This window comes from Nerophis ophidion, linkage group LG07 (genome assembly GCF_033978795.1).
Source record: "Nerophis ophidion isolate RoL-2023_Sa linkage group LG07, RoL_Noph_v1.0, whole genome shotgun sequence".
In the NCBI taxonomy this organism is placed as follows: domain Eukaryota; kingdom Metazoa; phylum Chordata; class Actinopteri; order Syngnathiformes; family Syngnathidae; genus Nerophis; species Nerophis ophidion.
Window position 1 is genome coordinate 25667960 of NC_084617.1, and position 15888 is coordinate 25683847.

The following is a 15888-nucleotide window of genomic DNA, read 5'->3' on the forward strand; positions in this document are numbered from 1 at the left end:
AGTCGCCACCTCATCACAGGGCCAACACAGATAGACAGACAACATTCACACTCACATTCACACATTAGGGCCAATTTAGTGTTGCCAATCAACCTATCTCCAGGTGCATGTTTTTGGAGGTGGGAGGAAGCCGGAGTACACGGAGGGGATCCACGGAGTCACGGGGAGAACATGCAAACTCCACACAGAAAGATCCCGAGCCCGGGATTGAACCGAGGACAACTCAGGACCTTCGTATTGTGAGGCGCATGCACTGACCCCGGTACCAACGTGCTGCCCGCCATGTTTGTTAAATAAGTCACAAAATATATACCAAAGGCTCACACAAGTTCCGTAAATAATCTAAATTTGGAGCACAGCATCATAGTTTTCATAGCTTTTTGGTTGTCAGAAGTAGAGACCGTTTTAAAGTAAAGTTCTAATTCTTTTTTATGGGCACAAAAACAGGTTGGGTATTGAGAAACTTACATTTATGTATGTAAAATACGATACAAAGGTTGATGAGTGAACCTGGGCATGAAGATGACCACCAACATTTTGGTGTGTATCAAGTGTTGATTGATGATGCAAAAAACGCACTTAACTGCTCGAGTTGTTGCCTTTGGAGGAGAAAGAAAAACATGAAATTTGGTCCAAAGCAAAACGTTTGAGTGTGAATAAGTTTTCTCACAGTGTTGGAAAATACCAAGCATGTGTAACAGACAAAATGGTTGAAACACAGATTGAACCTTCAGATGCCGAAATATCAGTGTTACGAGCATAATCAGAGCAAGATGGAATGGAGTCTTATTTTGAAAAAGCAAAAGAAAGGATTGGACTTCCTGGCGAAAGGCAAGCATCCTCATAGCTGTGAAACCTGAACACTTACCTGCTATAAGGAGGAAGAGTTCAGATGCACAACTTAATAGCACCAGCACAAATTGAAACTACACCTGTTACAAGGGAATGCCACTGTCATACATGCAACTAACAATCATTATCATTTTCAGATTCTGCATAAGACAAAATGAAATATCATAAATGCTAATAAAACAACAAAATGCAAGTCGTCTTCAACCTTTTTTGATGGTGATCCTTTGAAATTCAATCTTTTCATGCATGCATTTAAACATTGTGTGCAGGATAAAAGTGCATTAAAGGCCTACTGAAATGAGATTTTCTTATTCAAACAGGGATAGCAGGTCCATTCTATGTGTCATACTTGATCAATTCGCGATATCGCCATATTTTTGCTGAAAGGATTTAGTAGAGTACATCCACGATACAGTTTGCAACTTTCGGTGCCAAGAGAAATGCCCTGCCTCTGCCGGAAGTCGCAGACGATGACGTCAAACGTTTGATGGCTCCTCACATATTCACATTGTTTTTAATGGGAGCCTCCAACAAAAAGTGCTATTCGGGCCGAGAAAACGACAATTTCCCCATTAATTTGAGCGAGAATTAAAGATTTGTGTTTGAGGATATTGATAGCGACGGAATAGAAAAAAAACAACAAAAAAACGCGATTGCATTGGGACGGATTCCGATGTTTTTAGAGACATTTACTAGGATAATTCTGGGAAATCTCTTATCTTTCAATTGTGTTGCTAGTGTTTTAGTGAGTTAAATAGTACATGATAGTCGGAGGTGTACGTCCACGGGTGTCTTGACACCAATGTCTCAGGGGAGTTGACGGCAGCTTTATGGACGGCACAAGCTCAGCTTTTCTCCGATAAGAAGCGACTTTTTACCACAATTTTCTCACCGAAACCTGCTGGTTGACATTTGGTCGGGATCCATGTTCTCTTGACCGTGCTCTGATCCATAGGAAAGTTTCACCTCCAGGAATTTTAAACAAGGAATCACCGTGTGTTTGTGTGGCTAAAGGCTAAAGCTTCCCAACTCCATCTTTCTATTGTGACTTTTCCAATATTAATTGAAAAAATTGCAAAAGATTCAGTAACACAGATCTCCAAAAAACTGTATGATTATGCCGTTAAAGCAGACGACATTTAGCTGTGTGTGTGCGCAGCGCTCATACTTCCTAAAAACCTGTGAAGTCTTGCGTACACGTCATCATTACACAACGTTTTCAATTTTACATTGTTGTTTAGTCAACTAAAAAGGCCTCATTGGCATGTGTTGCAATGTCAATATGTCATCATTGATATATAAACTATCAGACTGCGTGGTGGGTAGTAGTGGGTTTCAGTAGGCCTTTAAAAGGAGATTGCCTGTACTATTCGGAAAAGTACACCAGGGGGCGCCAAGATATCTTGTCCAAAGTTGCTTACGTACAGTCGTCAAAATTTTACATACACTTGTGAAGAACATAAAGTCATGGCTGTCTTGAGTTTCCATTAATTTCTACAACTCTTATTTTTTTGTGATAGAGTGACTGGAGCACATACTCTTTGGTCACAAAAAACATTCATGAAGTTTGGTTCTTTTTTTAATTATGGGTCTACTGAAAATGTGAGCAAATCTACAGGGTCAAAAGTATACATACAGCAATGTTAATATTTGGTTACATGTCCCTGGGCAAGTTTCACTGCAATAAGGCACTTTTGGCAGCCATCCGCAAGCTTCTGGTTGAATTTTTGACCACTCCTCTTGACAAAGTTGGTACAGTTCAGCTAAATTTGTTGGTTTTTCGTACATAGACTTGTTTCTTCAGCATTGTCCACACGTTTAGGTCAGGACTTTGGAAAGGCCATACTAAAACCTTAATTCTAAAGTTAAAGTATCACTGATTGTCACATACGCATCCACTTCTTCACCCCCTGGGAGGTGAGGGGAGCAGTGGGCAGCAGCGGTGGCCCCGGCCAGGAATCATTTTTGGTGAGTGTGACAGTCTCTCACCGTTGTGCGGGTTCCATGGACCACCAAGGAAGGACATGCTTGTTCAGGTTTGACTCTTGTTTATTTTTCAAATGAAGAAAGTCTTTTGCGCCGTCGTCTCTCTCACTGCTCGCTCCTCTGTCTCGCTCTTCAGCCGCCCCCGTCGTCGTCGTCTGAGTCTTGCTCTCTGTCGCTTTTGCTTCTCATCCACTGCTGCAGGCTCTCCAACTCCTTCTGCCTCCATCTCTCCTCCTTCTCCCCTTTTATACATTGAGAGGAGATACATTGATTGTATCCAGGTGCGCAATCCACGCACCTGATGCTGCCTGCGGCGTCGGTCCCGGCACGCCCCGCCTCGCCGCTCGCTCGCATTCTCCGCCTCTTTGCCGCCATCTTGGGCCGGACTCCAGCGTGCCCTGCCGCTCCATCGGACCGTCGGCTCCGCCTCTCCACAGTCAGTTAACCCCCAATTCCAATTCTTGATGCTGAGTGGCAACGGGTCCCGTTTTTATAGTCTTTGGTATGACTCGGCCAAGGTTTGAACTCACGACCTACGGATCCCAGGGCGGACACTCTAAACCACTAGGCCACTGAGTAGGCAGTATATTATACAGTATATACATGAATATACAGAAGTTTAAATCATAAAAATGTATGCTTTGTTTGAGAATAAATTAAATATGGACTTTCGTATCACAAACGAACTTTGCTCATTTTATTCACGACTTAATGGTCCAAGTTTGTTATCAGAAGAAAAGCCTGCCGAAAGCCTGCTCACTTGTCCTAACCCTGCCCCCCAAGGTTCATTTTCCTTGTTTTTGATCGCAGCGGTCAATCAATATCCATCTTGTGTAAAAGTCTTTATTGTGTCAACAATCTTGGTAAAAATAGAATAAATAACAACAAATAAATATAATCCATCAATAAATAAAGGGAGCAATAAATAAGCAGTAGAAAAGTCAAGGGCTTCACGGTGGGAGAGGTGTTAGTCTGTCTGCCTCACAATACGAAGGTCCTGAGTAGTCAGGGTTCAATCCCGGGCTCGGGATTTTTCTGTGTGGAGTTTGCATGTCCTCCCTGTCGCTGCGTGGGTTCCCTCCGGGTAGTCCGGCTTCCTCCCACTTCCAAAGACATGCACCTGGGGATAAGTTGATTGGCAACACTAAAATTGGCCCTAGTGTGTGAATGTGAGTGTGAATGTTGTCTGTCTATCTGTGTTGGCCCTGCGATGAGGTGGAGACTTGTCCAGGGTGTACACCGCCTTCCGCACAATTGTAGCTGAGATAGGCGCAAGCGCCCCCCGCAACCCCAAGGGGGAATAAGCGGTAGAAAATTGATGGATGGATGGATAGAAAAGTGGTGCTGGTGGATGTGGTGATTACATGTTGGCGACCAGTAGGTGTAACTGCTGCAGATGTAGCTGACTTTCACTGCGGACCAACTCCCATGATGCACTGCTGCCTTCCTGTACACACACACACACACACACACACACACACGTACTTTAGTACTTATTGCGGAGAATGCATATATTTTTAAGAGTTCTTTCTTTATTCATAGTCATGTTTAAAGCAGCTAATATTTTCCCAAGTGTACTCTTTATGCTGGTATATTATGTCCGCAAGTAAACTCTGTGCTTTATCTTGAAGGCGTTGGAATGTGGGAATAAGACATACTACCTTTTTACCTTATCAGTATTAGAACAAAGAGGCTGTATTCGTTTCTGAGCAAGGTGCTGGCTGTTTTCGTATTCAACAAGTTGTCTCTTCCCGTTTGATTTTCAGACCGCTTCTAGATGCTGGTATTAGCGCACTGTTAGATGATCTCCTAAACCTTGATCATATTCCTAATCCGTCTTGATGTTCGTTCTTAGTCAACATATATGCCATCTGAAAGAATTTGGGATTGACCAGCGACTTTTATTCCTTGAGAGGAAGACTGGTCATACGCAACATTATACAATACATACACATGTACTGTAGTACTTATATACACATGAACTGTAGTACTTATACAACACATACACATGTACTGTAGTAGTACTTAGTGCAGAGAACTTCATCCCTCAAACCCACAGTCATCCTTAATCCTTGAAAAATTGTTCCACAAGTTTTTATCAAGGTTGAATAGAGGATTTTTGACTCGAACAAACATTTTGCATGTCGTTATGCCTGATCACTTGAATGCAACAACAATATTACCAACGACCGACCTGCCAGACTCATGTTTTACTACCAGCTGCAGCACTCGTGTGTTGCAACACCCTGCAACATGAGTGTAGTACTTATACAACACATACACATGTACTGTAGTACTTATACAACACATACACATGTACTGTAGTACTTATACAACACATACACATGTACTGTAGTACAGTGGTTTTCAACCTTTTTTCAGTGATGTATACCCTGTGAACATTTTTTTTAAATTCAATTACCCCCTAATCAGAGCAAAGCATTTTTGGTTGGAAAAAAAGAGATAAAAAAGTAAAACACAGCACTATGTCATCAGTTTCTGATTTATTAAATTGTATAACAGTGCAAAATATTGCTCATTTGTAGTGGTCTTTCCTGAACTATTTGGAATAAAAGATATAAAAATAACTAAAAACTTGTTGAAAAATGAACAAGTGATTTAATTATAAATAATGATTTCCACACATAAAAGTAATCATCAACTTAAAGTGTCCTCTTTGGGGATTGTAATAGAGATCCATCTGGATTCATGAACTTAAAGGCCTACTGAAAAGAGATTTTCTTATTCAAACGGGAATAGCAGGTCCATTCTATGTGTCATACTTGATCATTTCGCGATATTGCCATATTTTTGCTGAAAGGATTTAGTAGAGAACATCGACGATAAAGTTCGCAACCTTTGGTCGCTAATAGAAAAGCCCTGCCTTTAACGGAAATATGTGCGCGTGGGCTCCGCACATATTCACATTGTTTATTGTCAAACCTATGGATCATGTTTTGTTTTGGTCATGTTCGGTTTAGTTTTTTGGACATTTAGTTCTGTTTCACATTTCCTTGTTTATGTTGTCACCATGCCAACTCATTAGTTTTCATCTGTCATCAATCTCGTTGGTTCTCAAAGCTAAGCAGTGTCTGGCCTGGTTAGTAATTGGATGGGAGACTGTCCAGGAATACCAGGTGCTGTTTGACCTTTGGACTCTTTAAGTTCCTTTTTTTTTCTCTCCCTGTTTTGTCACCATGACGACCAATCAGTTCACCTGTCAGCCCTCACACCTGTTTCTAATCATCATCATAGTCATTATTTAAGCCATTTTATTTCTGTCCTCGTCCTGGCAACTTTACCTTTCCTTCTGAGACCTAAACCACGTTTTCATGTACCGACCTTCATGCCATGCTGTTTGTTGTTTTGACCACGCCACGTAAGTTTTGTATTTATGCCTCAGTGCAAGTTTTTTGGTTTGTTTTGTGCCACAGTTAGTGTCTTTTGTTCATTTGTATATAGTTATGCCATTGTGCTGTTTTTTTTTAGTATAGTCTAGTTTGTAATGCGCCATTGTGCGTGCCCTTTGTTTTCCTGTTTTGTATTATAATGTTTAAATAAATCAAATATGTACTCACACTCTCGTCTAGCTTGTGCCAATCATCCTTTGCGTGGAAGAAGCAAAACAAATTCAAGTCCTTGTGTGACAGTCTATAATGGGAGCCACCAGCAGTAAGAGCAATTCGGACCGAGAAAGCGACAATTTCCCCATTAATTTGAGCGAGGATGAAAAATTTGTGAATTAGGGTATTGATAGTGAAGGACTAGAGAAAAGAAAAAAAAAGCGACGGCTCCGGGCGGCGGCAGTGTGAGCATTTCAGATGTAATTAGACACATTTACTAGGATAATTTTGGAAGATCCCTTATCTGCTTATTGTTTTAATAGTGTTTTAGTGAGATTTTAAAGATTGTAAAGACATACCTCGAGGTTGGATGGCTGCGGTGAACACGCAGTGTCTCAGAGAGGAGCCAAGCTCACAGCTGCCTTTTTTGACAGCTGCAACAGGACGACGAATAATCCACTGTCTCTGGTAAGATATATATATATATATATATATATATATATATATATATATATATATATATATATCACAATTTCCCCATCCAAAAACATGCTGGTTGACGTAGAGAAAACATGTTTGGTTGACCACTCTGCTTCACCACAAACAAACACCGGCTGTGTCTCGTGCTAAAGACAGCTGCAGTCCAACGCTTTCCACCAACAGCATTGTTTTTTATAGTCTCCATTATTAAATGAACAAATTGCAAAAGATTCAGCAACACAGATGTCCAAAATACTGTGTAATTACGCCATGAACAGAGACAACTTTTAGCCGTGTTTGGTGCTGCGCTGACATGTCCCCTCCTCCAACACGTGACGTCACGCTTACGCGTCATTATTCTGCGACATTTTCAACAAATTCGCGGGAAAATTTAAAATTGCAATTTAGTAAACTAAAAAGGCCGTATTGGCATGTGTTGCAATGTTAATATTTCATCATTGGTACATAAACTATCCGACTGTGTGGTCGGTAGTAGTGGGTTTCAGTAGGCCTTTTAATTCTAAATATTTCTTCACAAAAAAAATAGATCTTTAATATCAATATTTATGGAACATGTCCACACAAAATTTAGCTGTCCACACTGAATATTGCATTGTTAGTTTTATTTTCAGTTTATGAACTTACATTCATAGTTTGACGTATTATTCAATAAATATATTAAAGGATTTTTGAATTGTTGCTATTTTTAGAATGTTTAAAAAAAAAAATCTCACATCCCTTGGCATACCTTAAATTACCCCCAAGGGTACCCGTACCCCCATTTGAGAACCACTGCTGTAGTACTTATACAACACATACACACATACTGTAGTACGTATAAAACACGTACTGTAGTACTTATACAACACATACACAAGTAGTAATTGTACAATACTTCATGGTACTTGCATTAAAATACTTGAGAGCACAAGGAGTGTACTTGCAATCAGAGTACTTACAGTGTGGTTGAGAGTAGCAGTGGTCAGTGTGTGGTAGTACACCTCCAGTGGTTTTGTTAGAAGGCAGTTTTCAGGTAAACTCTGAAGTTGGAAGAAAGTAAACTTACTGATTTTCTGTGTAGTACTTTTAAAAAATAATAGTGTACTTACGTCCTGTGTAAAAGTTTGCAAAAGTAATAGTGTACTTAAATGAGTTTTCTAAAGTAATAGTGTACTTAAGTACTGTTTTTAAAAGCAATAGGGTACTTAAATGCGGTGTTTTCAAAAGCAATAGGATATTTACTTTAAATACAGTGTTTTCAAAAGTAATAGTGTACTTTAATACCATGTTTTCAAAAGCAATAGGATATTTAAATACTTAGTTTTCAATAGCAACAGTGTACTTAAATTGTGTTTTCAAAAGCAATACTGTACTTAAATTCTGTTTTCAAAAGCAATAGGGTACTTCAATACTGTGTTTTCAAAAACAGTAGTGTACTTCATTACTGTGTTTTCAAAAGCAATAGTGTACTTAAATACTGTGTTTTCAAAATTAATAGTGTACTTGAATACAGTGTTTTCAAAATCAATAGGGTACTTACGCAGTGTGAGAGCTCCTCCTTCTGTCTATGCAGGACAACCTTCAGGTTCTCGGTCTTGGTGGCGTCCCAGCTGACGGCTGACATGTTGACCTGCTGGTACAGGTCTAAAATGTGACCCAGACTGTCTCGCACAAAAGCCAGCTTACACGGCGCCTGCATGGACACACCTGGTCAGCGTCTGTGCTCTGATTGGTCGAGGACACAAGAAGGGGGTGCACTTTGACTCAACTCACCTGAGACGTTGCCGCCAATCTGTAAAGTGTTCTCGGGAACGCAAGTGGACTGTCCTCCTCTGTCATGGGACCGCCCTGGAACAAGAAGACATTGGTTCAGGTCCAGGTGGGTCCAGGAGAGGGGACCTCATGACCCCTGAAGGCCCCAAAGTCTGGTGTTACCTACCAGGTCCTGGACCAGAGACTGACACCTGTCACTCAAGTCCAGGTAACGTCTCAGCCAATCACAACAGAGGGTGGGGAGGAACACGGCATAGAGGATGAAGACCACCTGTGTGGGTCTGACCATGATGATGATGATGATGAGGACCAGGACCAGGACCAGAAGACCAGTATTGCAATTGCCATCATGCTGATGTGTGTGCACTTATATTGGAGACGGGAAAAATAAAACTGGTGTGGAAAAGACCCAAATTCTGTTTCTGCTCTCACTTTCGAGCTACGCACCTACACACACGCGCACACACGCACGCACACACGTAAACACACACACAGACACACATAAACACACAAGTGTAGATAAAGGACCTAATGTCACATTATTATAAATTTTAAACAAAGTAAAACTAATTACAATAGTCGGCTTCCTAAATCACTTCAAAGCGCAAAAGCCGACAGGAAGTGACGTCACTAAATAAAAAAAAAACGTGTTTCTTGTCAGGAAGTCCCTGAATTCACTTTCCTTTTCCAAACCTCATTCTTGGCATAGAATCACTGGTGAACATATCGGCGTTTAAAAAAAACCCAGAAAACTAATTTGTATCGACGTGGAGTAGACAACATGATCAAAGTCACATTATTCCAAGTACGAAAGAAATTATATAAATTACATTTTATTTTGAAGAATCCGTTTTCCGGTTTCACTTTTGAGTTGCGAGGGAACCACCGATAATGGCGTCACTGTTTTTTGTGATTTACTACTTTGTATTTAGTTTTCTTGGATGTACTTATTGTGTACCTGAGAAGTCGCAAGTGTATTTTTATTGTAATATACTGTTTGTCGATAGCAGTTTTGTGTCGAAGCTGAAACTCGGTCATGTGACCAGAAAGAGGCGTTTCTTACTGGTTGCTGGCGTAAATCGCCATCCAAAGCGGTGCGTTCATTGGTTTATCAATTTAGGCCCCGCCTACTTGCGGAAGCGCGCAATGTTCGTTTTTCCGTACCTCCGTGACGGAGAATAAAATGAAGACTTTTGTTCGTGTACATGGTTTAAACCTTTAGTGAGGCTCAACGTGTGTGAATTGACCTCTGAAGATGGGAGTTGTATCACCTGATAAGTTTTAATCGTCCCTGAGACTTTTTCGCGTGGAGTTGTACGACGAAGAGGTGAATTATTGTCTGTCACTAAAAAAGGTATATGCATTATTGGTGGTGACGTCATAAGTGTATGCAGGTGTGATGGAGGTGGACATCTTGGAGTTTGTGGTGCCGGTGGAGAACAACAAATGTGTCTTTGTATGGGACATTGAGGCAAACTTCACGGAGGCTCGCATCTATGTAAGACACACACTGTATTTCAGGGGTCGGCAACCCGCGGCTCTGGAGACGCATGCCTCTCTTTAGCGCCGCCCTAGTGGCTCTCTGGAGCTTTTTCAAAAATATATGACAAATGGAAATGAGGGGGAAAAAACACTTTTTGTTTTAATTTGGTTTCTGTAGGAGGAAAAACATGACTCAAACCTCCCTAATTGCTATAAAGCACACTGTTGGTATTAAACATGCTTCACTGATTCGAGTATTTGGCGAGCAACGTTTTGTCCTACTCATTATGGCGGTCCTTGAACTCACCCTGGTTTGTTTACATGCATAACTTTCTCCGACTTTCTAAGACGTGTTTTATGCCACTTCTTTTTCTGTCTATTTTTTTACACCAAACATATAACGTTGCGCATGAATGCACAAAGGTGAGTTTTGTTGATGTTATTGAATTGTGTGGAGTCTGCTAGTCAGACATATTTGGTCACTGCATGACTGTAAGCGAATCGCTGCTAACATGCTATTTAGGCTAGCTATATGTACATATTGCATTACGATGCCTCATTTGTAGCTATATTTGAGCTCATTTAGTTTTCTTTAAGTCCTCCTAATTGAATTTATATCTCATGACACACTATCTGTATGTAATATGGCTTTTATTTTTTGCGGCTCCAGACAAATTTGTTTTTGTATTTTTGGTCCAATACGGCTCTATCAACATTTTCGGTTGCCGACCCCTGCTCTATTTGGACCTTCATCTTCTAACTGTGTGTGTTTGCAGGAGGGCTTGTATGCCATCTTCTCCTCCTTCGGACCCTTGTACCTGCTCAAGGTGTGCCCTAACGCCCCCACGAGCGCGCCCGGCTTCTACGCCCTCATCAAGTTCTACTCTGCTCTTCATGCCCAAAAAGCCCAGCAGCACACAGATGGACGCTCACTCTTCCAGAACTCTCCTCTCAAGGTGCGTTTGCCCCGACCACTCTTAGGTCGGGTTACACTAAGCTGGTAAGGTTATCCAGCATAAATCATACCTAACCTTATCCGTGTCCACACCCAACAATGCCACTGTTTAAGACCCCCCTTCCCTCCGTAAACGATCTGGTACGCATGTGCGGAAAATGCCCACGTCATAGTTACCTCCAGTGTTGCTTTGTGTGCCAAATTACCGTATTTTTCGCACTATAAGTCGCATTTATTTTCATAGTTTGGCCAGGGGTCCGACTTATACTCAGGAGCGACTTACGTGTGAAATTATTAACACATTACCGTAAAATATCAAATAATATTATTTAGCTCATTTACGTAAGAGACTAGATGTATACGATTTCATGGGATTTATCGATTAGGAGTGACAGATTGTTTGGTAAACGTATAGCATGTTCTATATGTTATAGTTATTTGAATGACTCTTACCATAATATGTTACGTCAACATACCAGGCACGTTCTCAGTTAGTTATTTATGCGTCATATAATGTACACTTATCCAGCCTGTTGTTCACTATTCTTTATTCTAAATTGCCTTTTAAATGTCTATTCTTAGTGTTGGGTTTTATCAAATAAATTTCCCCAAAAAATGCGACTTATAATCCAGTGCGACTTATATATGTTTTTTTCCTTCTTTATGCATTTTCGGCAGGAGCGACTTATACTCCGAAAAATACGGTATTCAAGCTGAGCAATATCCAGTGTTGTGGTATTTCAATTAACTGGAATCCAGTGTGCTGTGGGGCCCTATTGTAGTGAATCACACCTGAGACATCATAAATTAATCAAATCTTTATTAGACACGTAAACAATGTGATACAGAACATTTAACATTAATCAATCTAGGGATCTAGATATCTGGTCAGGACACTCCTCACTCTTTTGCCTTCACTTTCATTGTCCATTCGTTTTTGGTGACTTTATATACTGTGGACCGAGACATAGAGTCTGTGACATACAACAATTGATACAGTATGGTTTGCCAGTCCAAATGCATTCACCGTTTTCCTCGATGGCCAGGCAATACAAAGCACATTCTATCTTTTTTATCGGGAGCTCGCATTCTCCTTGTTTCTCCTTCGAAAAATGGACAGAATTTTTCGCTATTCAAAAGTTCTCTTGCCCTCTGAGAAATGTTTTATCCCAAATAGCTGCAATCTTCTTAAAGTTTTCATGTGTGATTTCCACAAGTGTCTGTACATGTGGAAGGAGAAAGACAGGTATGTCTGGATGACTCGCCTTTCCAGTGGTTAGCTCTGAGCTTTATTATGAAGCTGGCTGTGGCGTGTTCTTTCTGACTTCACTTCCTGTGTGGGCGAGGCTATTCTGGCGTCACTTCCTCTCCGGACTCACTTTGTAAATGATCAATGAGTCCATACAAAGCTAAGTGCCGGAGATTCAAGAATTACACAGCTGACTTACCCGTGTAAAAATTTGTCCGAGGAGGGGGACCTTAAACGATAGTTTATTGTGGCTGAAACGGGGTTCAGGCTAAATAATTATTCGTTTAAGGGGTTAAACGACTTAGTGTAGACATGGCTTTAGGACCTGTTTACACTAAGCTAAGGTTATCAAGGGTAAATCTCACCTAACCTTATCCGTGTCCACACACAATGTTACCGTTTAAAACCCCCGCCCCGCTCCGTCCGACCAAGTACGAATGCGCAAAAAACAAAAAAAAATACATCTGAGCGTCCATCTGCTCCAATCTTCCCAGTAGATGACTTTACTTCACTTTGAAGTTATATAAAAGAGCTATATTGTAAATCGTTTGCTGTGCATTTTACATTTGTTTGCTGTGTTTTTGTGTTGAAGTTTTTAAATTAAAATGTATCTCCTTTGAACAATATCCAGTGTTGTGATTTCAATGAACTAGAATCCAGTGTGCTGTGGGGCCCTATTGTAGGGAATCACACCTGAGCCATCATAAAATAATACAATCTTTAATCGACATGAGAAAGTAGACAATGCAATATAGAACATTTTACAACAATTAACAAGGACAGAGAATACCCTAAGTATTGTTGTTGTGGGTTGACTCTGCCGTTGGGGTATTTTTTCGAGATATGGCAACAGGGGATAAACTGGGTCCCCCAAAATAAAAAAAAAGGCCCGTATCTTAATCTTCTAGCAATTGTTTGGGACACGAGGAGATGGTTCCATCTTTCAGCTGCGCTCTAATTGCGGAGTTAGCGAAGATGCGGGCATCATGCACGCTGCCTGGCCATTTTACTGTCACATCCATAAATCAGAATCAGAAATACTTTATTAATCCCCAAGGGGAAATTAAAATTTTCAGCACAATCCCATTCAAGATCATACAAATATTACAGAAAGACAGAACAGGATCACTGACGGGCCTGCCAACTTCCGGCGCCCCTTACAAAAAAGGTGAGATACAGGTAAACAATGCGAGAGAATATGGGGGAGAAAAAATACATCGGTCTAAGCCTTGGCCCCTGGAGAGGGGGTCCGGACTGAGGCCAAGGGAAAAAAGAAAAAAAAACTCATAGCCATAGCACAGATCCCTCTTTAATGTGTGTAAGAGGGAAACTGGAAACATCAAAGAACACAAAGGACATTAAAGACATTAAAATAGCAGAGCTGATGCAACCAGCCACTTCTACATACATACATCCATCCATTTTTCTACCGCTTATTCCCTTTAGGGGTTGCGGGGGGCGCTGGTGCCTATCTCAGCTACAATCGGGCGGAAGGCGGAGTACACCCTGGACAAGTCGCCACTTCATCGCAGGGCCAACACAGATAGACAGAAAACATTCACACTCACATTCACACACTAGGGCCAATTTAGTGTTGCCAATCAACCTATCCCCAGGTGCATGTCTTTGGAGGTGGGAGGAAGCCGGAGTACCCTGCGGGAACCCACGCATTCACGGGGAGAACATGCAAACTCCACACAGAAAGATCCCGAGCTTGGGATTGAACCCAGGACTGCAGGACCTTCGTATTGTGAGGTAGACACACCAACCCCTCTGCCACCGTGAAGCCAGCTATGACTAAAAAGTAAAAGAAACAAAGCAATATTTATAGTCACACACTGCCTGTATCACACCCACGGGACGAAGGGACCAAGTTTTTCAGTAAATAGACCACATTTGAAAGTTCTCTTGCCGTCTGAGAAGTGTTGCACTGTATACGAAATAGCTACAACCGCCCGTTGCCTTCTCTTAAGGTATTGATATGTGGTTTCCAAAAGTGCCTGAACATATAAAAGGACTAACACGGGCATTTCTGGATGATCCCCCTCCATCTTTGTTATGAAGCGGACTATGGCGCATACTTTCTGATGTCTCTTCCTGTGTGGAGCGTGGTCTTTCTGGCGTCACTTCTTGTGTGGGCGGGGTCTTTCGGCCGTCACTTCCTCTCCGAACTCACTTTGTAAACGATCAATGAGTCCGTACAAAGCTAAGTGCCGGAGATTCAAGAAATACACGGCTGACTTACCCGTGTAAAAATTTGTCCGAGGAGGGGTACATTAAGCGATGGTTTAGTGTGGCTGAAACGGGGCTTAGGCTAAATAACTATTTGTTTAAGGGGTTAAACGACTTAGTGTAGACATGGCCTTAGTTAGGTGTCCTCAATTTCAACATTCATGATCCTGTTTCTTCCCTAAAGAATCATCAGTCTAGATCAGATCAAGGCAAAAAACTGTCCGCATACGGCACGCAAAAATTTTAAATAGAGCCCCCCGGACGTTTCCTAATAATTTTTTCAGACCTTAAACGAAACCGTAGCCGCCATTATGATGTGCAGCGCTTTTTTGAAATTAACGTAAGTCTTGAACTTTAGGAAGTATTTCAATGGTTGGACTCTGCTCTTTTGAGTTATATCCAGGTTCACAGCCTGAATGTCTTTGACTGCTTGGTGGATGTGGCCTCCGAGCAGCCTTAGATGAGGTTCATTCCTGTGCCATCTAGTATCAACAAAGGTTGGTAACAGTATCAGATTGATATCAGCAGGATTATTCCATTTTATTATAATCACAATGAAGACAAAATCACTAAATCATACAATGATCTGAAATAAAAAAATTAAATATCGCATCAGGGAGCCATGTTGATATTTTAGATAAAAAATATCAATGTATATAAAATGTAATAAACAGTGGCCTTACCAGACACATATTTACTGTATATTAATAATGGCAGTGATTATTATTATTCAAAATTTTGATCATTTATTTTCACAAACAAAAAATATTCACCGTGGTTGACTTTCTATATAATAGAAAATAACTTATTTAGTGGTAAACAAACTATTTCACTCCTTACTCCTTCAGCATGACAGACAGACAAAGGCAGCTCCCAGCTGTGCTGTCTTTCTAATTATAGGAGGAGGTGGCTCAGCAGGAGGAGCGTGAGCAGCTGAAAATTATAATAATTAATCTAAAACATCCAATAATCATTTAACATCATCATTGGAATTGGATTCCATTGTCGAAACAATTAATAAATAAATAATATAAATAAGCTCCAACACTATGTATAAGGACACAACAAGTTACTTACTCATGCTGGAGATGAAGCACAAATTGCCATCTGCGCATGTCAGTGCACCGTCTACGCATTGGGTGGGATCACTGCCCACTACCTTGCCTGTTTGGCCTCCGGTACACTTGCACTTCAGTTCAGCTGCGAATAGAAAAGATGAAAAGTTTATTTCACTTTGATTGACTGATATAAATTCAAAGCACATATTTCATCTAGTTAATGAACACAAAAAGAGTCAAAAAGAAGTAAAACTGCAC

General features: G+C 40.9%; 1 protein-coding gene across 2 annotated transcripts in view; it reads left to right on the forward strand.

Moving 5' to 3' along the window:
* Positions 1–9737: 9737 nt before the first annotated feature.
* rdm1 (RAD52 motif containing 1) overlaps positions 9738–15888 on the forward strand; it is a 27667-nt gene continuing 21516 nt past the window's right edge. Inside the window, exons 1-3 of one of the 2 annotated variants that reach the window (XM_061905803.1) lie at positions 9738–9981; positions 10049–10152; positions 10913–11092. In XM_061905803.1, the coding sequence (XP_061761787.1) occupies positions 10054–10152; positions 10913–11092 (279 nt within the window). In that variant the 5' untranslated portion in view covers positions 9738–9981; positions 10049–10053. The remainder of the gene's footprint in view (positions 9982–10048; positions 10153–10912; positions 11093–15888) is intronic. The other variant, XM_061905804.1, reaches the window with a different exon arrangement.